Source organism: Lytechinus variegatus, chromosome 2, assembly GCF_018143015.1.
Source record: "Lytechinus variegatus isolate NC3 chromosome 2, Lvar_3.0, whole genome shotgun sequence".
In the NCBI taxonomy this organism is placed as follows: domain Eukaryota; kingdom Metazoa; phylum Echinodermata; class Echinoidea; order Temnopleuroida; family Toxopneustidae; genus Lytechinus; species Lytechinus variegatus.
In genome coordinates this window covers 38,962,725-38,986,348 of record NC_054741.1, presented here as the reverse complement: position 1 = coordinate 38,986,348, position 23,624 = coordinate 38,962,725, and the positions used below count along the sequence as shown (strand labels likewise).

The following is a 23,624-nucleotide window of genomic DNA, read 5'->3' as shown; positions in this document are numbered from 1 at the left end:
TGGCATAAAATGGTTATTAAAATTGTTGTTTGAATTTCTTTCTTTTCTTTTTTAAAGAAAACTAGAAGTCCTTTTTTTATTTCATTTTCAAATTAAATAGAATTGCCAAAGGAAAACAATATTGAAAATGGGATAATGAGGATTGAACTAAAATTTCTAAGAACGGAATATTTTTATAGTATTATTTCACATATAGATTATGATTCATCACAATGTCATAGCAAATGCAGCTACCCCGATCGGGAAGAGTGTTGATTGGGAATGTTGAAACAAGTGGAACGACCTTCAGCCAACTGCTTTTATACCAGTTTATTTCAATGTTTTGCGAAATGTTTTACGAAGTCCATATTTTCTTTAAAGTGGTTTAATCTGGTCAATTCATTATGAATTATCAGTCCATTGTAAGTCCTGAAAGATTGACGCTAAGTGATTTCAAGCACATTTCCAATAGGAAAATAAGACTGTGTATTCTAGTGTTGTGAAATCACAGGCTCATTAGTGTGAACCACAGCCATGCCTATAAATCATGCCATAAGGTACATTAACATACAAGACCAATGCTGACAAATACTTCCATATTGATGAAATTCTTTCGCAGGAATCTTGATTGTTCGAACTATTCAATTGTTTTTACCCTGGTGAACAATCAAATGGCAAAAAGCAATATGTGAATGTTGATTATTGATGCTTTCACACGATTGGTGAATGAACAATTTAATAGCACAATTCCAACCTGTTTTATCGCACAGCAAATACACTGATCATGATTGATTTCTCTTAAGTTGCAAAGTTACATTTTGGTACTAAAAGTCGACCGTTGAATTTCATAATCCCTTTTATATTTTTACCATGAGAATTTTCTACACAATCAAGAAAATTATTTTGTGCCTTAAAGGGCTTTATGCTTCCAACTGGTTGCTTCTTCAGACTGCATCGTGAGATAATTTTCTTAATTGTGAAGAGATTTGAAAGCCAAAATCAGATGAATCTTATTCAGATCTCAAGACCATATATTATGAAAATATGAATTTATTTTCTTTTCAGATGTATGTAGAGTATGCAGGTCAGAAGGTGGCCATGAGCGACCTCTATTTCATCCATGTATTTGCACTGGTAGTATTCGCTACATACATCAAGATTGGTAGGTATTACATCAATATAGGCATGAGTTTTGATGAGGATCATGACCGTCCCCTTTTGAATAATGGTATATGTTATAAAATTCTTGTATATATTACATGTAGATATGTTTTATTAAGATGAGTTTGTGTTAGAAAAAATAGAAAAACAATCAGATAGGGAATGCAAAGATATAATTTTTAAATCCAATATCTATGCATAGATATACATGATATATATCTGTGCATTGATGTACTACATTGATTCCAGAGCCCTGGGCTCCCGCGGATCCAAGCTAATTTATTGCTGTATTGTATTATTTTTGGATTTTTTTTCAAGCTCGGGTTAGTTAACGTACTAAACTACATGTATGTGAAATCTTTGCAATTTCTTAATGTTTTGCTTTGATATTTAATGAATTAACCATTATTTGATTGAAGATGAAATAGAATACCAATGCCAGATGGAAGTATTCTGAGAATAATAAAAGCTAATAGTAGAAATAATTAATAAATAAAGCAAAGCTATCAGAATGAGAATGTTTGATAGATCAATTACCTACTCCTTTGGTTCAGAAGTTTAATTTTTTTGACTCCCTCCCTCTCCTTCCCCTCTCTCTCCTCTCTTTGATTCCTTTTCTCTTTTTTCTGTTTCTTTTAACCTCCCCTTTTCAAATATTCTTGTTTTCCCCCCATTTAGTCTGGTGCAATGGCTAAAACACAGCAAGAAGGAATATTGTGAGCTATGTATGCACAAGTTCACTTTTGCCCCAAGTAAGTCCGTGTACAGTGTTATTGTTTTATCACACTCTGTTTTAGTTTAAACTTTATTGATTGTTTATTTAATGAGTGATAAGAGATAATTTCAATTATCAAAGTATGTAAATGTTAAGGTACACTCGTATATTAAAGTGTGATACAGAACCAGAATATTAACTCTGGTCTTAAATTTTGGGGTATTTCAGGCTGAAAATTAGAGTTTCAGTTTATTGATTTAACTTAAAATTTAAAGAGCAAGGACTGAAATTTTCATCAAGATGTAAAATTGATAAATTCTTGAACTTTAACAAAGTTAAATATTTTTATGTTTTGGTGAAACCATTCTCTGCATGTCATTATGAAAATGTGCAATTAGCAAGCTAATGATATATTACATCCCCACAATTTATTATTATGTTATATGAAAATCTGTTGAAATATTTTTTTCAAATTTCGTATCGGCCTTCTGGATTTGGTGCATTATAATTTGTGTGACTTGATTAAAATTCATATATATGTCTTGGTTTCTTTGAAGTATACTCTCCCGACATGCCCCCTCGCTTGCCCCTCCGTGACATTGTATGGGGTCTTGTAAGGAACTTTGGTACAGCTGTACTCTGTTGGATCCACTATACCATGGTCATCTTTGCTTGGCTTGGCATTGTTCCTGTTACAGCAAGTATGTCAAGTTATCTTCCTTGATATTAAGCAAAATTTTCAATAAAATCTTTTAAATCTTTTTATGTAATTTGATGTTTTTTAATTACCTGAATATTTAATTATGCAGACAAGATTTTTTTTTGTAATATGCAATAATGATTATTTATTTTTCATTCATCTGTTTATTGATTATTCAGTTATTTCTCAATAGTCATGTGAGTATCCCATTATTCAGCGATGATCTATATTTCTAGCTTCAGATTACGTCTTAGCATACCATTTCGTATACAAGTCTCATCTACATTATTGGCCTTTTTTTCATTTGCCTTTAGGTCGTATATATGGCTGCCTCTTCAATACATCCCTTGCTCCTGTCTTGTCCTTGCCATTTGATATCTTCTCTTTGTAAGTATTCAATCCAGTGCATCAATAAGTACCTCTTACTGCTAACATTATGTGTTATCAAGTTACACATCAAAGTCATTCCAAGAAAATTTTTATTCAAATCAGTTCAATTCAATTTATTTTTCTCAGCATAAAAACAGCAGTATGAATAGTACAAACATGAAATATATCTTATCTACGGCTGACCAATAGTTCCCTCTGATAGAAATGAATTACATTCAGATTTTTTGTGTAAGAATGTAAAGGCCTGTTGCATTTGGCCAGGAAGATTCCATAGAAGCTTCATGTTTGTATTGCATGTAACATGATCCATGTGTGAATAGTGCACCTAAGGTTATTTATAGTGATGCAAGAAATATTAGGAGACTCTCTCAATACTTATGTACCACATTGCAGATATGCCTGGATTGCCACTATCATCACAAACTTAAAACTGTGCATTATTTTATTTGATGTTATATAGCTGATTGTCAGTGTAAATAAACATGGCCCCAAAAATTGGTTACCAATGTGAATTTTCAAGAATTCCACAGTTGTTACTTAAACAAAAAGTCCACCCTAAAAATTTTATTTGAATAAATAACGGAACTGAAAATTTCATCTAGCTTTGATATGAATGATATTTTAAAACTTTGCTGAATTTCATAAATCATGTGTACATCCTGGTCAGTATGCAAAGGGGGAACTGATGTCACTCACTCACTTACTTTTTCCTATATTGCAGGACATATTTAAATAACTATTTTTTTAAATTATATTTTAAAACCAGGTTTTTCTCTTTGATCATGTGTAATTGTTATTTTGATATGTATTATGATTCAATAAATACCTTCCTTATTGTCCAGACTTCAAATTGAAATATTCTATTTATCACATTTATTAATGAAAACATTGAGGGGGCTATATAGACCCCCTCCTGCCCCTTTTATAGAATCATAATATCAATTCTGATTGAAATCATCAAATAATCAAAGTAGTTTTCATTTACTGGTCATTTTTCTTCTTGTTTTCTTTAAAAAATTATCTCCATACGATTTCCAGGACTTCTACATATCTGTACTCCCAAATGAATATTCATGTGGTTTGTTGTGCATATTCATTAGATATGTACAGAGATGCTTGCCAAATTTCTGCCATGCCGAAGCCCTTTTTTTGAGAAATCATTAGTATGAGTGGGGCTGTAACACAAAAGCACAAGGAGTTTTGGATACCAGCGAACCCAATTACGTAATTCCCTGCACACTCTCAAATACGCCCTGAGGTTTGCCCCCATAACACAGGGTGTGAAGATTGATTATATTGCTGATTATACACACACCTGAGGGGCCGTTTCATAAAGCTGTTTGTAAGTTAAGAGTTACTTGAAAAACGACTGGTGATCCTTTGGTGGAAAATAATATTCACTATCAATTGTTCATTAGTGATTATTAAACTTGTAAGAAAGGATCACCAGTCGTTCTTAAAGTCGCTCTTAACTTATGAACAGCTTTATGAAACATTCACCTGGGGGGTGTTTCACAAAGATTTAAGTATGACTTAGAGTCGCACTTACATACTGAGTTGCGTACGATATGAAAGGATTGACTACATTGGTCAGATCGTGTCGTGGGGATGTGCACTACTGCATATCTATCAATAAGATCGCGCGTTGCATATTAAGTACGCGTCGGAATTTAAGTGCGACTTAAGCCATACTTAAATCTTTGTGAAACTCCCCCCTGATTGGGTAAGCAGTGAATGGGGATTTTCTTGGTCTTTTTTTTTTATGTTCCTGGGGCCCGTTTTATAAAGAGTTACAACTGTTGTAACTTTGCCATTATGGCAATTACCATGGAAACCTCGATTCTGATTGGCTGCTGAACACTGTTACCATGGTAGTTGCCGTTAAGGCAAAATTACAACAGTTGTAAGTCCTTTATTAAAATGGGCCCCAGGGCTATTTGAGCATTTCTGGGGCAAAATCGCCCCTAAGCCCCCATTAAATTTTGATTGGGATAATGAAATCCATGCTGTGTATGATTCATGTTAGTAATAACGTGATTTTGTGAACAAATAAGGCATCTTTAGAAAGTCACATCGTATTTTAGAATTGACCTATTCTTATATTGTTTGTGCAGGGAGAAGATGGCTACAGACATCCTACAAGGTTGCTTTGTGGTTGGTTGTACACTATGTGCCCTGATCAGTTTGGTTCTCCTAAGAGAGCAGGTGGCCCATGGAGGTGGGCCAGAATGGCTGGAGGATCCTGGAGGAGAACATGCAGCAGGAGGAGGAGGGGTTGGAGCTGGACAAGGAGGAGCTGTGGCTGAAGGAGTGCTAGAGAGGGCACTGAGAGGGTTTGCTAATAACCCTGGTCAAGCTGCACAGAATCAACAGGTGAGCGATCCTTCTTTTGATCCATCGATTTTAGCATCCTATATTTCTGATGAGAATGCAGTGAGATGAAAGGAAGGGAAAGGTTAGACTGTAATTTCATATTAGAATTGAGGAGGTAACTGTTGATAAAGCCTTTCACAAATGGTGGTACGACTGCTTACAACCGTTGTGATTTTGTGCAACATACATGTATTTTGTGACCAAATGATCACAAACGACCGCACAAGTAATTGTGAAAGCCCCTTAAGGGGAGTTTCTTCCTGAAACATAACAGCTTCTCTATTTCATAATGATATCTCAAAGGTTTTTACACCTCCAATTATATATTTTGTCACTCTTAGAATAATGGTGGTGTGAGGCAGAGACAAGAAGGAGCAGCAAACCACCAAGCAAGACAGAATGTACGAATAGCAGAAGCTGGACAAAGACCGAATGAAGGAGAACAAGATGGAGTGATGGATGGAGGAGCAGGAGGAGGGGGGCAGGAAGCACCAGATCAACCTGAGCAACCTGCTAATAATCAAGCAGAAGATAATGCAGGTCATGGTAAGATGTATTTCATATTGGATGGCTCAGAATGGGATACCAGAAATATTCCAAGAACTAGGGACAATATTGCACAATCGAAGATGAGTGCAATATTTGCACAATCGCAGATAGAATGCAATATTGGTTCTAATGAGTTGAATTTTTCGGGTATTTCCTGAAATTAAGCCATCCAATATAATTATTATTATCTATCCCCCCTCCCCCCCCCAAAAAAAAAAAACTTATTGAGTAAAACATGTCACTTAACACATTACTAGTAATTTAATATGACCTCAGGTTTTGTACAGTAGCCTATGGGATATTTGTCAGATATTTGTGAGAATAGATACAGTATTACCCCTGGCATTGTTCCATACCATACCCATCGGGTTGCCAAAAGAGATATATTGATCAGATATTTTTGTATTTAGTTTGTCAATGGATTTTTGTCTTGATATCCTTTATAGAAAGTTATACCGCATATAGGTATAATCTAAGATGTATATATAAAAATGAAAACCCATGATTATGTGATTCTTATCTTTAAGATGATATTAACTGGAATGCTCTTGAATGGGATCGAGCAGCTGAAGCATTGACTTGGGAGGAGCTCCTTGGATTGGATGGCTCATTAGTATTCTTAGAGCATGTATACTGGGTCACAGTGCTCAATGCACTTTTCATCTTTCTATTTGGTAAGTTACAAGCATCCATACCCCTTTCCTATTTCTCTCTTTGATTTTTAGTTCACATTTTAAAGTAGGATAAATTGTTTTTCTTTTGTTTATTTTTGAAGAGTATAAATTGTCTTTACTTGATACCTCTTACCTTCATTATTAATCACTTGTAACTTTCTGTATTATAGATTAATCCATAATTTTATCAGATTAATGTAATATTTTGACTTGATTTTGATTTTTTTTAATTATTTTAAGCGTCATGGTTTCTTAAAATCTATTGCCACATTGTGATATTGGTAGTGGTAAAGTTTGTTTAAATAAACATCTCCTGACTTGTTTGTTCTTTATTTACCTTATGACACATTCCTTATAACTCATCTGGGCCCTGTTGCATAAAAGCTACTACCCTAGTGACTTTGCCTTCTATTGGTATTTTTATGAAATCTTTGATATTTGATTGGCTGTTAAGCATTGTTGCCATGGTAGTTACCATTGAACGGCATAGTTACCATAATAGTTACTTTTATGCAAAAAGGCCCCAGGGAGTTTCTAATGTGATATTGACATGGCATTGATTTCATGTTGTAGCATTCTGCCCATATCACATTGGAGGATTAAGCACTCTTGTATTAGGCTGGCAGGATATCATTAAGAAGACTCACTTTGAAGGCCTCATCACAACCATGCTGGGATACATCTGTCTTGCTGCTCTACTTGTTCTCTTTCATGTATCCTTTAGCTACGTATGAAGTTTCCTCAAACAGACATGAATAGAATGCAATGCTGTCAGTTGCTATGACTTTTGCCTGATACATTTCAGAAAGGAGGAGAAATTGATAAATTTGTTGTTCATAGAGCCCTGCCTAATTTTGTGGATGCGAATACATATGCATAATTTTTTTAAAGGACATTCATATTCATGTCAAGCAGATGTTAGAAATGGTTCCATGACATGACATTTCCTCCTGTGGCAATTGCTATGCTCTGAATTCCGTACACTAATTGAGTTATTAACTTCAACCCTGGCTTTAACACTACACTCTACCCTAAATCTACCTAACATGAAACCCTAGTGCAGCCCTAACCCAAACCCTACATCTGAGATGAAATTAAGCCCGGAGCATATGTTGTGTCACCATTAGAAATAATTTCTGTGATGTTCGAAGAGATTGATATGAAATAGTTCTACCATCTATTATGATAGTAATTTCAATTATTGCTTTATACAATCTTATTTTACTTTATAGTTTGTTTTACATTTTCATAAAGTACATGTATAAATAATCTTTAGGATGGCTATTTGCACAATTGTACTATCAGGAATAAGAAATAAGAAATATCTGATGCCATAGTAACTGGTAACTCTCACATTCCTTTTTCATTTGTTTGTATTTTGTAAGTATTGATGTTTGTTTTAATAATTGTTTGAATAATAAGGAATCTTGAATCTTCAGAGGAACTGAATTACTTCAGAGTTTTTTTCAAAGGTGTAGAATTACACTTAGAATTCCAATTATATTGTCTTTGATATACTTTTTTATCAGTGGTCAGAAAGAATAAAAAAGGAGTATACCTTGCATTGATACAGTTGAATGATGTATATGATGATCCTTGACTTGAATATAACACAGAGTTGCAGCAGATTGTTGAAATTTTTCCAAGCAGGTCGTCTCTTTGGTCTGTGCTATGTTGTATTGAAGGTCTTTCTACTGGTAGTCCTAGAAATAGGGGTTTTCCCTCTTATCTGTGGCTGGTGGTTAGATATCTGTTCACTGGTAAGACATGTCAAATTTTTATCATCAGAATCAAATTGAAAAAAAAGTTTTGAGAATTTTACATTCCAACCAAAAAGTCAAGTTCTATAGATTTCTAATATGTAAATCCTCACATATCATCACCATTTTCATGAACCATTCCTAAAGGATTTTAGCGAACAATAATAAATTTTGAAGTAAACAAGTTTCTAGACTATTTGGAAGGTAAATAAAAGTGATTGAATTTTGTTTTTGATACCACCATGGCTATAAAATATGGAGATATTAAGTGTGATTGCACAATGCCTACTTAGCTTGTTGTACACGAGCAAATGGGAGGCTGAATTTCAAACATTCGTACCGTTGCACGCAAGACGTACCATCCAAAATGTACCGTTGCACGACTTTGGGAGGTGACGTCACAATACGATTCAATCATTGCGCTCGGTAAATGAAGGTTAAATACGCACATAGCTTGCTGGCTACATGTGCAATGCTGCCCGAGGTCATGTGCGCTTGTGGGATTTGCTTTTAATTTTTTTGCTCCCTTTTCATAGATACTGCAAGAAAAAACTCTGTTTTCCCCAATATTTTCACTTAAGTCCAAGGCGTTGTACAACACAAATAGCGAATATTCTTATTCGTGCAATGGTGCGAGATTTCGCATTCGGTGAAAGAAAGAAACGCTCTATTCAACGAGGCGTCAGCCGAGTTGAATAGAGCATCTTTCTTTCACCTCATGGAAATCTCGCACCATCGCACTCATGCCTATTCGCTATTTGTATACTGTAATTGTAAGAAATTTGTTATTTTCAACAGTTACATGCAAATAGTGAAATACAATTGTATTTTAATAATTTTTACAAAACAATTTCGGCTTCTTTGGGCACTACATGAAAATAGTGACAATATATATTAAGAATTAAGATCATTGAAAGGCTACTTTTACGATAAAAGCTGCACAAACGTAAAAAGGGATGTGTGATAAAATATTATACACTTATCACTTTTCTTTGTTTTACATGTTTCAGATGTCTGCATTAATTTTTTTTTATTAATTCTCCACAATATCTTTTTCTCATGGTTATGACTTCATGATCAGAGAACTTGAAAAGGCAGCTATTAAGTCATTAATTTTTTACTTGAAAAAACTCTCGGCTAAATGCTGTCATTACCAGCTTGATCTTTTCATGTGATTTACATGATATCCTTATCTCCCTTTTCCTAGTCCTTATTTGATGTTACCATTCAAGAAAGACTCCAAGGTTTCAACTCCGCCCCTGGTACAGCGACCTTCTTGCACTGGCTTGTAGGCATGGCATATGTCTTTTACTTTGCATCCTTCATTCTGCTACTCAGGGAGGTATGTTGTGTAGCACAGTACCTTGTGGGTGTTTAATAAAGCTGTTTATGAAGTTAATGCATTTAATTACACATTCAGGGACATGGTCTTGGCTGCTAATTCAGGTACATAGCTATATATCATTGCGAACAAAAATGATCACCAGTCATTCGTAATGTCATTCCTCACGTAGGAACAGCGTATGAAATTTCCACCTTGTCAGTTTCAGTAGATCCCCTTTAGAATACTGTTGAAGTCCATTCATATTACACATAGAGCACTACCTCATCTGTTGATTTTTCACTAAAACTTTGAGTTTTTTTTGTATCATCATACATTTGTCTTCTAGACGCTAGACAGAATACAAATCTCTTACCGATGAAGCAAATAACCTATTTGTACTTTCATATAGATGCAAGGGAACTCTGGGGATGAAATGAAATTCTAGTTTTTTCCATTTTTATTTCATTAAACTTTTTTATTTCATTTATATCATTTTTAAGCTTTAATAGATGTAAATCATAAACTTCTAAAAAGTTCATTTTTGCCAACACAAGATGTATAAATACAGACCATAGACCTTGGTTGTAGTTTACTTTTGTGTTAAAGTAGATTTGCTACTGGATTAATGATAAAGCTTACTTCCTCTCATAACTGAACCTCTATGTTGATCTTTTTAGGTTCTCAGACCTGGAGTTCTTTGGTTTCTAAGGAACCTCAATGATCCTGACTTCAACCCAATCCAAGAGATGATCCATCTACCTATCTACCGCCATGCCCGACGTTTCATCCTCTCCATTATCGTCTTTGGATCGGTGGTTCTCCTTATGGTGTGGTTACCAATCACTATCATCAAACACCTAGTCCCATCGTTCCTCCCGTATCATATGCATTTGTCTGGGTAAGAGAGTGCTTCATCTTACTTGTCACATGGTCCTGAGATACCATGGGCTTTAAATTCTGAACATGTCTTAACCCTAAATAGACTGGGCTATTTCGACGCCTAAAAAGACTGGGGGGGGGCTGATTCAGCCCCCCCTTATGATCTCGGCCGTCAATCGCGCGATCGCGACGAAAATTGGCATTATCTACAAAACTGTAACATCAAATTCTGCAAAAAATCTCATGTCTCATTAATTATGCTAATTTATGCGTAAAATCATATGTTTGCTCTAATTAATAAAATAATGCCCCTGAATTGCTAATTTTTGTTTAACATACTCTAGATAGGCATCTGATCAAGTTGATTTTTTTAAAAATTCAAAATCACATTTATTTTCGTATGTATTCTATTGTTTTCTGAATTTCTTATGTATTTCTTTGTTTTTAGACTTTTTGTTTTTTATTGTTTTTTCAATGGAAATTGTCGGGGACTTTATTTTGACCATAAAAAAGATAAAATTAATTGATTTAAAGCAGCAAAAGGAAAAATAATGATACATTTATGAATTTTGGCTATGAACACTATTTGCATTGGATTTGTACACAAATTCACATTTTTGAGTAATTTTGGGTCTGCATGCGCTTACAAAATATTGCGTAATTTTGGAACCACGTACCTGGGGGTCACAATTTTGGTCTCAAAAGTTGCGCGAGACTTGAACGAAAAAGTCTGCGAGTGACGCGGTCTAAAAATTTCGTGCGGCGAATTTAGCGCGAAAAATGTCGAGGGGGGGCTGAATCAGCCCCCCCCCCCAGTCTTTAGGGTTAATGATTTCTCACTCTTCAAGCCATTAGATTTTGACTTGGTCAAAGAATCTTTTTCCAGTGGCAAAGTTTTTTAAACAATAATTGTTAAATTGGGAAAAAAAAATCATTTATTTGTTGAGGTTGATATTTTCCTTTCTCTTTTATACCCTTCATGTTTTGACATTATCTTCATCTGTCTTGGATTTTCACTAGGTGTAATTTCAACTGTTTCAGTCAACTTTATTTCTGTTTGTTCCTTATTTAGTAATGCTTTCATGAGAGATATTCATCGAGCTATGGAGCTAACAATTGTGAGATTTACCACCAGCCTCGGTGAACTATGCCTAGAACACATATAATTCATATTCTAATCCTGACTTCAGGTTTGACATGATGTGACTGAATGATCACTGGAATTCTTGATTCAGGTTTTATTAACTGGTTTATGCAGACTCTTCATAATATATTCTGCATTCTGATGTTTACAGGGAATGTCATGTGATTGGTGTAGTCATGTGACTAAATTTTTCTGCTTCAGATTGTTCTACATGCCTAACATTGTTAAGAACACATACTTTATATCCTCTTTGTACTAATTGTCTTTGGATTACTCTTAATAATAATACTGGTTCTCTTGATTTGCAGAGACACGGCTGTGACAGAATTATCCCTGGAACTCCTCCTGCTTCAGGTTGTATTACCAGCATTATTAGAACAAGGACACACTAGGATGTGGCTGAAGAACCTGATCAGATACTGGACAATCATGGCAGCTTATCTTCTGTAAGTCAATCATAGTACTTTGATGTCCATACAATCATGCAGTACTTAATGCAGGGGCCGTATTCTGAAAATTGTCTTAAGAGAAATATTCTTGTATCTTTACAGTTACAATAAAATCCGTATTCCGAAAATTGTCTTAAGTTTTCTTGTAACTTTCACTGAGCGCGTATGATGTCAGAGATATAATGATGCGTAAATATATAATCGGCGCATATTGTGTCTGTGCACAAGATAAAATATAGAGTTACAAGGTATTCTGAAAATTTTATTATCTTTGCGTTCTCTTAACTTCCTTGGAAAATACAATAAAATTTACAAGAGGTGGGGGGCTATTGTAACTTATTGTTGCATGCAATATTTGTCCATCTGCAATTATCATTTCTTGCTGCATCCCACAAGAACATCATGTTTTACAAAAGGAGACATTCCAAAGACTTTACAACGACGGATTGGTAGACCTTTCAGCAATTAAAAATTGGTGTTGGAGACGATAAATATTTTTAGAGAAAATATATCTTTGAGAAGAGCCACGTGTATTTTTAGCACAGAAGCGCACAAGCATAAGCGTCGGGGGCACAAGGAAATTACGCCTCAAATCAACAATGCGCTTCATTATTTTTCAGAAGAGACGCTTCTATTGGTTGATCTAAGCATATAACAAGCTTAATGATTGGTTGATGACAGAATATTGGGCAGGTCAGAGATAAAATAGGGGATGTCCATATAGAGATAAGACAATTTTCAGAATACCAATTTAAGAAAATTTTAGCGTGCTGTTATCTTGCTGACTTACAAGAAAAGTTAAGACAATTTTCAGAATACCACCCCAGGATAGCAATGATCCTCTAGATATGGATTTTACTTCCTTTTCATAGTTGTATAAAATAAAACAATAATGTGACAAAGGCACTATGTATTACAAACAAAGTTGTTCACACATCTCAGATATAATACTCATTTTTATTGGAGGAAAAGTTGAAAGAATTTACAACAGCATGATAGATAACCATTTGACTAATGTCACTATTGGATTCATACCATCATAAAATGTAACCTTGACAAGTCTGACCTTGTATTTTTGATTTTCATTATATCCACAAATATATGTAAACTACATTTTTTGAGGAAATAGGCTTTGTATGAAATTTTGAGTATATAATCAGATCAGCAATCCTGTAGTCTAACTATTCCATGTTTTTCAATAGTGTATACAGTGCATCCACATGTACATTATATGAATAATACATTTGTAACAGATACAAGAATCTTTACATTTTCTCTGTATTGAATGTATTTAATAGAATACTGATAAACTTGAATATTTTTTAAATTATTGTATGCATACTTATACCTTTTCTGTTATAACACTCTTTCTTTTAAAGGGACTTACGGTCATACTTATTAGGAGATGTACCTGTCGCTGGAGAGGCCGGTGAAGATGGAGAGAGAGCAGATGGAGAAGAAGTAGATAATAACACTGAACAGGAACATGTGCAAGCTCAAGATATAGAGGATGTTGATAATGGTGATGAAGACACAGAAAATGATACAGATCATCAAAGGAGGACTACTCAAGAAATAGATGCAAATAGTGAATTTTTAGATGGTGAGAGGAATGACTCTTTGCAACCTGTTGAACAACTTGCCACATTGATGGAAAACTTAAACCGTGGAAAGAGGGTTTTAACGCCTGACAATAGCGGAGCCGAGGCCAGCGTGAACGAATCTTTTGAGGCGTTGGAAGGTCCGTCGGGAAGCGATTTTGAGGCAAGAAACAGTCTCCCATATCTTCAGCTGAGACGTGAGCATCAAGACAGTGACGTGGAGATGAGGGAAGAGGAGAGGGATGCAGAAACCATGGCAACAGATCAAGAGAATGAGGATGATGCAGTGGAAGCGGGAGATGCCGAAGAAGAGGAGGAGGAAGAAGTTGAAGAAGAAGGTGTTGATGAAGTAGTTCATGTGATGGATCAGGAGGAAGTGGTAGACTTTGGAGCAGGACTGCATGCAGCGCATCATGCTATGCTTAATAACAGACAACCAACTCACTTTGAGCCCTATAATAGACCAAACATCTTCCATTTTAGGGTGAGTAGTCAGCACAGATGCCAGTCTTCTTGACTTTGCCAAATTTCAGACTCGAATAACGTCCTGTGTCAGGCTTTGTATCATATAGCAAATATTGTGGCTTTAATGTGTTCTGGCTCCTTTTGAAGCCCAGTGAGTAAAACTGACTGGAATCCCCGGTTCATTCATCACTTCATCTTATCTGGTGTCCTCCATGTCATAGGGGATATCTGCCAAAATGTACCAGTTGACCATTGATTGAGTTGGTCATTTCACCAGTGCCTTTGTTTCTATGTATGTACATGTGTTTTATATTAACTGTTGATTATCAGAATCAGTGTGTATCATATGGAACTACATGTACATTGTATTTTTCAAACATCATGATAAACTATGGTAGATCTGTAGCAGGTAAATAGCATAATATAGTAGTTAGAAGTAGAACGCAAGTCCCAGATATGCATTAACCTTAATTGAATGAGCTTATGCCTGTAATTACACAGGCAAGGGTCTTTGGAAAATGTCTATTACACTATAAACTTTTTGTTTGTTTCCAATGGGTTAGTAGTGTTTGATTGAATACCCCTCCTATTATCTACAGGTCATTCTATTAGTAGTCCTTCTGTGCCTGACGCTTCTGCTTTCTAGCCTTGTATGCATGACCGTACCAGTATTTATTGGTCGTCATGTGATGGGTCTATGGATGGGTCAGGGTGCTGTGGTACATGAGCTCTATACTGGTGCTTGTGGGCTTTATATCTGTTGGCTGGTACTAAGACTAGGATCTGTCATGATGACGTGGGTACCGCAGGGAGTGGAGCTGTTTCTGGTGAAAGTCCAAGAATATGCAATACTGGTAAGTAAAAAGACACTTTACTTTATAGCTGAGAGAAAAAAAATGGCGAGGGTAAGGGCAATTAGCTCATGAACATCTTGAAATAACCACTGTAAATGATCAAAGTCAAATAATATTTCTGCCCATGGGTCATGAAGCATTGAAATCTTTGAACAAATTAGCCTTTATGCTGAACTCTACCTTAGCTTAAACTCTGGTATCAAGTTGTGGTTTAACTATGGATAGCCAATTGTAGCACAATCCTTAACTGTACTGGTTCAATTTATCAGTTCATTTGACACTCTATTCTTTCAAAATTGTCTGGAAATTAATACTGAAATAATTTTATTCCCCTTTGAAGCATGAGGAAAGAGCAAGGAAAACATGAGGAACATACATTGTAAACAAATTCTTTAAATATTTTTGGCTTCCTGTAATTTTAGCACAAAGTTAGACCACGGTCAAAGTTAAATTGGACTTTCAGAATAAAAGAGCCCCTAGATGGACTTCTAAGCAGCTGGACTGATGCATGCTGTACAATGTGTTGCAATCCAAATTAAAAAGAAATTGTGATAACATTTGATATGAACATTCCAACCAATAAAATCTTGCCGATCAGAGTTCAGAATAGGGTAGGACTACTGAAATCAAAATCCAGTCTAGCTTGAGCCTCCCAGTAAGAATAAAATAAACTTCAATTCCAAATTGTAATGACGGTATCATCGGCTGCGACTTGAAGCTGATTTGGAATTTTACTCCGACCACAGAGCTTGCCACAAAGCAAAGTTATTATTCCTAACATCATGCCAAACCTCAAATAGCACAATTTGACGTCTTGGAACTTTCATATTTCATGCAAAATGCTCTTTATAAAAAAAAATGCTAAGTTTGTGCTGGTCTTGACACTGCCTGAGATTGATTTCCACTGATAACTTCGCATGTAACCATTTAAATTTCATTGGATTATCAGTGAATATCTCCGATGAATCACTTCTTGAAGCATTCTTATATCCTCATTTCCATTTGCAACTTTCTATGAACAATGTTCTTAGGTAACTCTTGAGGTATAGATAGATAACTGTGAAATCTATTCTTTTAAAAAGTATTTTATAATCACTATTCTTGTTAACTTTTCACTTAAAGAACTTTTCTAATTCTCATAGTATTATATTTTGTTTGCTTTGTTATCCCCTTTCTCGTTCGACATAATTTTTTTTTGTTTTTTTTTGCATTTTCAGTCCCCCCTGAAAAAAAATGAAATTGAAAGAAACAAATAATATGTGTATCCTCCAAATAAATCAGATTGTCTGTTCCTTTGATTTAATTTCTGTAGGGTTGGAAGTCTGTTGTGGTTGCTAGTATGTTGCTTGGTGTGGTTCCACTGCTCTTGGGTGTATTGTTTGAGTTAGTGGTTGTCATCCCTCAGAGAGTTCAGATGGATCAAACACCGGTATTCTTCTTGAGACAGGTAGGAAATTAAGCATGCAATTGGTTCAAATATTAAGATCAGTAATTGCTAGTTTCTTAGTCTGTGAAGTATTATTACATTTTGTCAGATCAAGTTTTGTATTGTATTGATTTCAATTTGTCGAATGAATGTAGTACTAAAAGCTCTATAATGAAACTTGTGATAAGTACTGAACATGGCATTTTTTCTTTTACTCCTTCCTTAAAAATATGCAACAAATGTTGATGGTACACGTAACACCTGTTATTAATTTTTAATTTTGTACAATTACCTGTTAACCAGCATGCAAACCAGAATTGTGGCATGATACAAGTACAGTTTTCATTTATGATTTCTGTAACAATTGATATGAAGTGAAAGAAATGAAATACCAGCACACCAGCCTTGGGCACTGTTATCGTGGGAAAGAGTTTGAGGACAAGTTCATCGCCACATTAAAATTTAGGTATAATGTATGATATTCGTGGGTAAATCTTTAAAGTTAACAATATGAAATCCTAATGATGGATGTTTTGGTTCTGTGAATAATATTATTGTTACCATTGTAATCATCAACATCATTATCATCAGCATCACCACCATCATCAACATTATTATCTCACTCACCATCTTTACACCAGCATTGTCATCATCATCATCACCTCCATCATCACAACTATAGATATTAGGATCATTAGCATTATCACTTTAAACGTGCTTGATTATTTTGTGATGTAGGATTGGGCATTGGGTGTCCTTCAAGCCAAGATCTTATGTGCCCTGACCATGATGGGTCCGAGCTGGTGGCTTAAAGATGTCTTAGAACAGGTCTATCAGGATGGTCTAAGGCAACTCAATCTGACCTTCATCACACGTCGTCTAGCTCTGCCAGTCACAATCTGCCTTCTAGTGGCCCTCACTGCTCCTTACTCTTTTGCTGTTGGCATTTTTCCTTTCTTCGGTGAGTAGGCCTATAAACCAGTTACAGATAACTCTGCATTATGTTGCCCTTCCATAACTAGAATAAAAGCCTATTTCAAGGCATTTTCTCAAACCTTAATATGCTGATGTGTTGTTTACTTCTTCTAAGTCAAAAAGATTTCTGTGTTCCCAAGATATTCAACTTTTTTGTGCAAGATCGATCTTTGCGACCCATGTAATACATTGTTAAAGAAAATGTGTTTTCTGATTAATTTGATACAAAGCCCAGGTTGTGTCATGATATAATATATCATATCTGTATATTCATATTTTTTTTCTTTCCTGTCGTTTTTATGATCATTCTTCCAGGTTTTAGTGAAGAGATCAATCATCAGATGGCTAGGCGTATCTATCCCCTCATCGTCTCTGTAGTTGTTGGAGTTTCTCTGGTTGTATTCCAGGCTAAGCAATTCAAGAAACTCTATGAACACATAAAGAATGATAAGTAAGTCATACTCATCCCTACTAGATTTAAATATTCAAAGTCAGTAGCATATCTTTTAAAACAGCTTTCTCATTTTGTGCTTAAATTGCAACAACAAAGTCATATGAATAAGTAGAGAATATTTGTGTGCCAAGTGCTTTTGCATAGTATTGTGAATAACCAAAATGACTGCATCACAAATGTAAGAATGTGCATTATTTGTTTTATAAAAACGGTCAGCAGAATAGATTTGTAGTGGAAAGTTTGTTCAAACCCCTCCAAATTTTCTAGGATCGCACATACCTGTGGGCATTTTTACTTCCTATTTTGACATATGTGTATCTAGTATCTATAGCTTATTGTTTTAAAAGAACACATATTTCAGATGATGCCTCAGTTTTTACACACTATGGGAAAGTGATACTCCAAAAATGCGAGCAAGGATGCGTAAGAACAAGCAACAGCCAGTGGCTTATGCAGGCATTAATGCAGCATTTTTTATGGCAATGTGCAACTGTAAAAATGTACATTCAGCTGCCCATTTGTTAGCAAGCTAAAAAAATGAAATGAAAATCCATATTTATTGTTCAAAATAAAAATCATTCCAAATTGCTCATGGGCCCAGCAGGCACTGTGTAGTGCCAGGTTGATGTTGCTCTATCCCTTAAATCATTGAACGCAAAGCAGGGTAGCAGCAACTTGCACCTTTTTGGTCTGACTCGGCCAGGGCTTGAACTCCCGACCTCCCAGTTGCGAGGCATACACTCTACCTACTGAGCCAACACACTGGTTAGAAGGCATTGTGCAAAACATGCTCAGTGCTTTCATGCTAAAAAAAACTTGCAGATATAACTTTTTGAGGAGCGATGTGGCCCAGTAGATATTTCTCTTAACTTTGAAACTGTGTGTCGTGTTTTCAAATACCAGCTACAAGATAATTTCCTTCAGCAAGAAATTGATCCACATTGTGCTGCACTCAACTCAAGTGATGTAAATGTGTACCAGGCAGGAATTTATTCCTTGAATTCCTTGTACTGTAAAAGGATTGCAGGGCTAAAGCCAGGGTTATAATATCTAAGTTCCTTCATCTGACACCTAGATAGATCCCTGTCATTTGATTGGTTGGTCGATATTGTTCATTCAGCCCATTTTCGATGATGTCATCAACCGTGCAATTTTAGATCCATTTATCGTGCACTTTTGGATCCATATAATTTTTGTCCATTGCACACGCGCACGGAGACAGCTGGCCACAGAAGGCACCACAAAATATCGCACATGTTCTATGTACACGATAATCAACAGATCGAGCTTGTATTGTATGTGAGCATATTTTGCATCAAAATTCACAAATTTCATATGAAAAAGAGTCTATTTTTAGGTGTCATATATAGGGCTGGGACTAAACCCGGGTACCCGGGTCCCCCCCGGAAGCCTCGGGTACCCGGGTAGAAAAATCAATACCCGATACCCGAAAATTGCTCACCAGTATAATGTACATTTGATTTGTATTGCGTAGTGTAAGACATGATTGTAAACTCATCACAAAAGTACACAAGTCTCATTTTGAATCTCACCAATTACCCTCGAAATATCCATAAATATACTAGTTTTTCAAGTGATGATGATGTGACTGAGATCGTTCAATCGTCGCCATGTTTCTTTTGCAGCGGGTTTCGGAGCGTACGAGGCGCCAGCCAATCACGTTCTTGATACCATTTTCAGTTTATCATAAACCGAAAATGGTAACATGATCGTGATTGGCTGGCGCATTTGACGCTCCGAAACCCGGAAATCAATTGACTTTGTTCACATAGCGATAGATTCTACAAACTCACGAACACGATGTAATATCGACGCTACTTGGTAAGATTTTGACGGAAAAGCAAGAAGTAATAAAAATTTGCTTACCTGTGCGGTATCGGTGAGAAAACAGATCCTCTGAGAATACCTTTTATAATTCATATGAAATGTAGAAAAGTGGAATTTTAGTTCGATTTTGGTACGAGGTGACAGAGTATTGCAGACTTGTTTTGATGGAATACTGCGTGGGGCACGGGAGGCTTGCAATGCCGCATGCTTACTATATTTTCATTCATAAATTGGCTTGCATCACAGTGGCTCGATGACGTCACCTATGGGGTTTTTCCACCAGTCATATTTCGAGCGACTTGATTTTCGGGTACCCGCCCGAAAATTACCACGGGTACCCGTACAGAAAAAACCCCGAAAGTCCCAGGCCTAGTCATATAAACCAAATAATGAATGTTCTTTTCATTTGTGCAATGGACAGAATACTTTCTTCTGTGAAAGATGAAATGAATGGATCATGTAATCTTTCACATCATGAAGTATTCTGTCCATTGCACTCACAAACATTCATTATTTGTATATTGGTGCATGGTATGTGCTATACAAGAACTGAACACTATTATTATCATTATCATTTCTTTATCTTGATAGATACCTTGTTGGACAACAGTTGGTGAATTACGAACCCAAGTCTGTCCGGGACAATGCTACTCAGACAGCAGAAAGCTGAACATGTATGGGAGATTCCTTGATACCACTGCAGATACATTGGATCTCTGAGTCATGTAGTAAATGGCTATGAAATGTATTGTACATGGTCATTCATTCAATTAATACATGAACATTGTGTGTTATGAGACTGTCCTATTTCTACAGGGACAGTTGTAATCTCATGGATTTCTTGATCTTTAATGAACTTTGACATTCTACCATACAGCTTATTAGAATAATACAATTTGCATTTTATATCATTAATTGAATTGGATTTTGTGCTATCTCATGCAAAAGCTTACCAACAATGAAATCAGTATTGAATTTGATTAGAACTGAATGAAAATTATGAGGATGGTAGTTTTGCTTGACTTTACATTTGCTATTTTTGCATGATGCCTTGTACCATCTATGTATTATTTCATTTATTTCTTCAATCTAATATGGTTGTTTTATCTACATTTTATTTTGGATTTGCAATTGCACATGGTGTATTAAGAGCATGTTAAGTTTCACTGTGCAGTCTGTCTATTTCTAATGAGATCCTAGGAGCTCCATCAACCTGTTGACAGATCCACTGAAGAACTATTGAGAGAATATTCTAGATATTATTTGAGTGTGGAAAAGACCCACAATGAACAACAACATCATTTTTATTGTTAGCACACATTCTTGTCATTCATAAGTAGTCGTTGACTTTAATACTTGTATGAAGTAAAATCATAAAAGCAAGTATTAAAAGTAGTATTACTAATTTAAGTTTTCTTGCACTTGTGGGTTAGCATTTTATCATATTGTACTTTCTCAATATATAAAATCCAGTACAATATTTCTAAAAGCATAAGACTAAATTTACCAAAGAAAGTTATAAATTGTTTGAAATTATTTGGAATTTTAAAGACACCATTTGAAAATATCAACAATTTCTTTGATTTTGATAGTGCATATTATGTACTTTTTAGCCTTTTTGTCTATATTCCAAGTAGTTATAACTTGAATATTGTGAATGTTTCATAGTAAAAGTCAAGTATTCTTCATTGATGTGTCAGCACATACACAAAATAGCATTGACTAAGTACGTGTTTATGTAGACCATGGTTTAAATTTGGCTAATATATAAATGGCAGTTTGAATTTATTTTGGAATAAAGAGGAATTCTTGTTATATTTTTATTGTATATGTTGTAATAGTTTACAGCTACTCAAGTGTGTCAAATAAAATATGAAGATGTTAACATGTACAGTATTTCATTAATAGGGTTACTGACTATTTATAATTCATATTAAAAAAAATGATGCAGAAAGCCTGTAAAACAGTATTGTTATTTTCTTAGAACATGAAGGAAAATATAGTTTGATGATATATGTGCTGGTACTCTTAATTAAGATTTTTGTTGAATGTACAGGATTAAATACTTATATGCTTTGTTAGTGACAATACTCAAAACCATATTTATTAGAAATACTGGTTGTTGAGCATGTATATAGGTATTGGGGATATAACTTTAATATATATATATATATGCAGAGCTGTCAATTGGTTGGATTTCATTATATTTAGTAGGATTTTCAAGGGGAAAGTGACACTAAATAGGATTTCCCCTATATATGTAGGATTTATTAAACTTGTAAGAATTATATTTTTTGGAATGTTTTTAATTATTTTAAAGAAAAATATGATTTTAGGCCTGAAAGTTGGATTTTTTCACAATTAAGGTTGGCAGCTCTGAATAAGTTAATCTTCCAAGATGTTATATTGTTAACATGTTAGGAAAGAATCCACTAGATCATACGTTGTTTGTTCACACGTATAGAAAGAATACCCAAAGTAATTTGTATGATTTAATTCTGAACGATTATTGCTCCAGATCTTGGCTGCTAAATTCATTGATCACTGTTCATCGTAACAGCGAATCCTTAGAAATCAGTAAAATCTTTTTTATATGAATATAATAGATAATGCCCAAAAAAGCTTGCATGATTTATATTATCTTATATTTTCTTATGCATGAGTGTAGATAAATCTCCTCTTTTCTTCTGTATGACCTGGTTTAAGTTTGTGTAATGAAATAAGCTGCTTACACACAGCTTAGTGTTTAATCCTTTGTTGTGCACATACTGTTCATTTGCAAGAAAAAATAATGCAAAAAAATAGTTGCTGTATTTGCAAGTTGAGACTAATACAGTAAAATGGGTTCTTCTCACATAATGGCCATCATTTAAATGTATTATTGATTTGTTGAACCTCCTACATGGGCCTTTTAAAATCTTTTGGATAAAATATCATTTAGATAATAAATGGCAGTTTGAATTTGTTTCATCATGCTTCAAGCTCAATCTGTTGTATACATCACATAAGTGCTTGAATCATTTTTTACAGAGAATATTGCATCATTGATGACAATACAAGTTATTGATATAAAAAAACATGTTATATTGAATTATATTTCACGTACCTGGTACTGAGGTTTGCTGTCCAGTTGGTAAAGAGAAATTATGTGATTGAATTAGAATTATACCTGATTATTTTTATTGGAGTGATGAGCTCATGATTTGGCAGATGCTGGTACTGTAGTAGACTTGATATTATTATTATTGTACTTTGGTTCATCACTCACTGGGTGGTATTTTCTTATATATGTAGCTATTGTCAATATTTGGAATATATGATAGGTTTTTCCACTATGAACTTTCTTCAGGTAAATTAGTGTACATTAGCAAGAAAGAAAGATAGAAATGCATACATGTGCACTTACATTGATAGAAAACCCACATGGACACACCAAGAAGGGGCCTCTAGAGATGTCTTTGTGTTGTTTTTAATTCATCTTCTGTATGAGAATGTTTTTTTATGAAGTCATTTAATTTCGCATAGCTATATTGTATCATCACATATGATTGAGCTCAACTTGCATTTAATACTGCCATAAATTTGTATTTAAAACTCATTTATACAATGTATTTTTGTTCTATATTCGACAAACTTTCAAATAAGAGTACCTACACATATGATTTTTTTTTAATAATGCAACACGCAAATGATATATGAATTACATGTGTTTATAAAGATTGACTTGTAATTCCCTTGTCTTAATCAAGTGATGTGCTTCAATCAACAGTTGAAAACCAGTATTTCAAATTTGCCATGGTAAATGTTGATCAGAAGTGCTACTACTGGCAATATTCAAATGTGAAAAAAAAATGTATTTTTAAGGCGACCGCCCACCTTACGACTGGTCTGCAACCCGATTTCA

At 34.9% G+C, this 23,624-nt stretch overlaps 1 protein-coding gene across 1 annotated transcript in view; it reads left to right on the top strand.

The window, feature by feature from the left end:
- The window catches only part of LOC121408063 (E3 ubiquitin-protein ligase MARCHF6-like), a 29,152-nt gene extending 6,068 nt beyond the window's left edge, over window positions 1-23,084 (top strand). Inside the window, exons 2-19 of the mRNA XM_041599386.1 lie at window positions 1,045-1,141; window positions 1,819-1,892; window positions 2,413-2,556; window positions 2,870-2,942; window positions 5,060-5,318; window positions 5,660-5,864; window positions 6,395-6,541; window positions 7,115-7,254; window positions 8,158-8,301; window positions 9,509-9,643; window positions 10,303-10,523; window positions 11,957-12,094; window positions 13,477-14,182; window positions 14,763-15,017; window positions 16,330-16,464; window positions 17,182-17,404; window positions 17,734-17,869; window positions 20,312-23,084. Of these exons, the coding sequence (XP_041455320.1) occupies window positions 1,045-1,141; window positions 1,819-1,892; window positions 2,413-2,556; window positions 2,870-2,942; window positions 5,060-5,318; window positions 5,660-5,864; window positions 6,395-6,541; window positions 7,115-7,254; window positions 8,158-8,301; window positions 9,509-9,643; window positions 10,303-10,523; window positions 11,957-12,094; window positions 13,477-14,182; window positions 14,763-15,017; window positions 16,330-16,464; window positions 17,182-17,404; window positions 17,734-17,869; window positions 20,312-20,390 (3,311 nt within the window). The 3' untranslated portion in view covers window positions 20,391-23,084. The remainder of the gene's footprint in view (window positions 1-1,044; window positions 1,142-1,818; window positions 1,893-2,412; window positions 2,557-2,869; window positions 2,943-5,059; window positions 5,319-5,659; window positions 5,865-6,394; window positions 6,542-7,114; window positions 7,255-8,157; window positions 8,302-9,508; window positions 9,644-10,302; window positions 10,524-11,956; window positions 12,095-13,476; window positions 14,183-14,762; window positions 15,018-16,329; window positions 16,465-17,181; window positions 17,405-17,733; window positions 17,870-20,311) is intronic.
- Window positions 23,085-23,624: the final 540 nt, after the last annotated feature.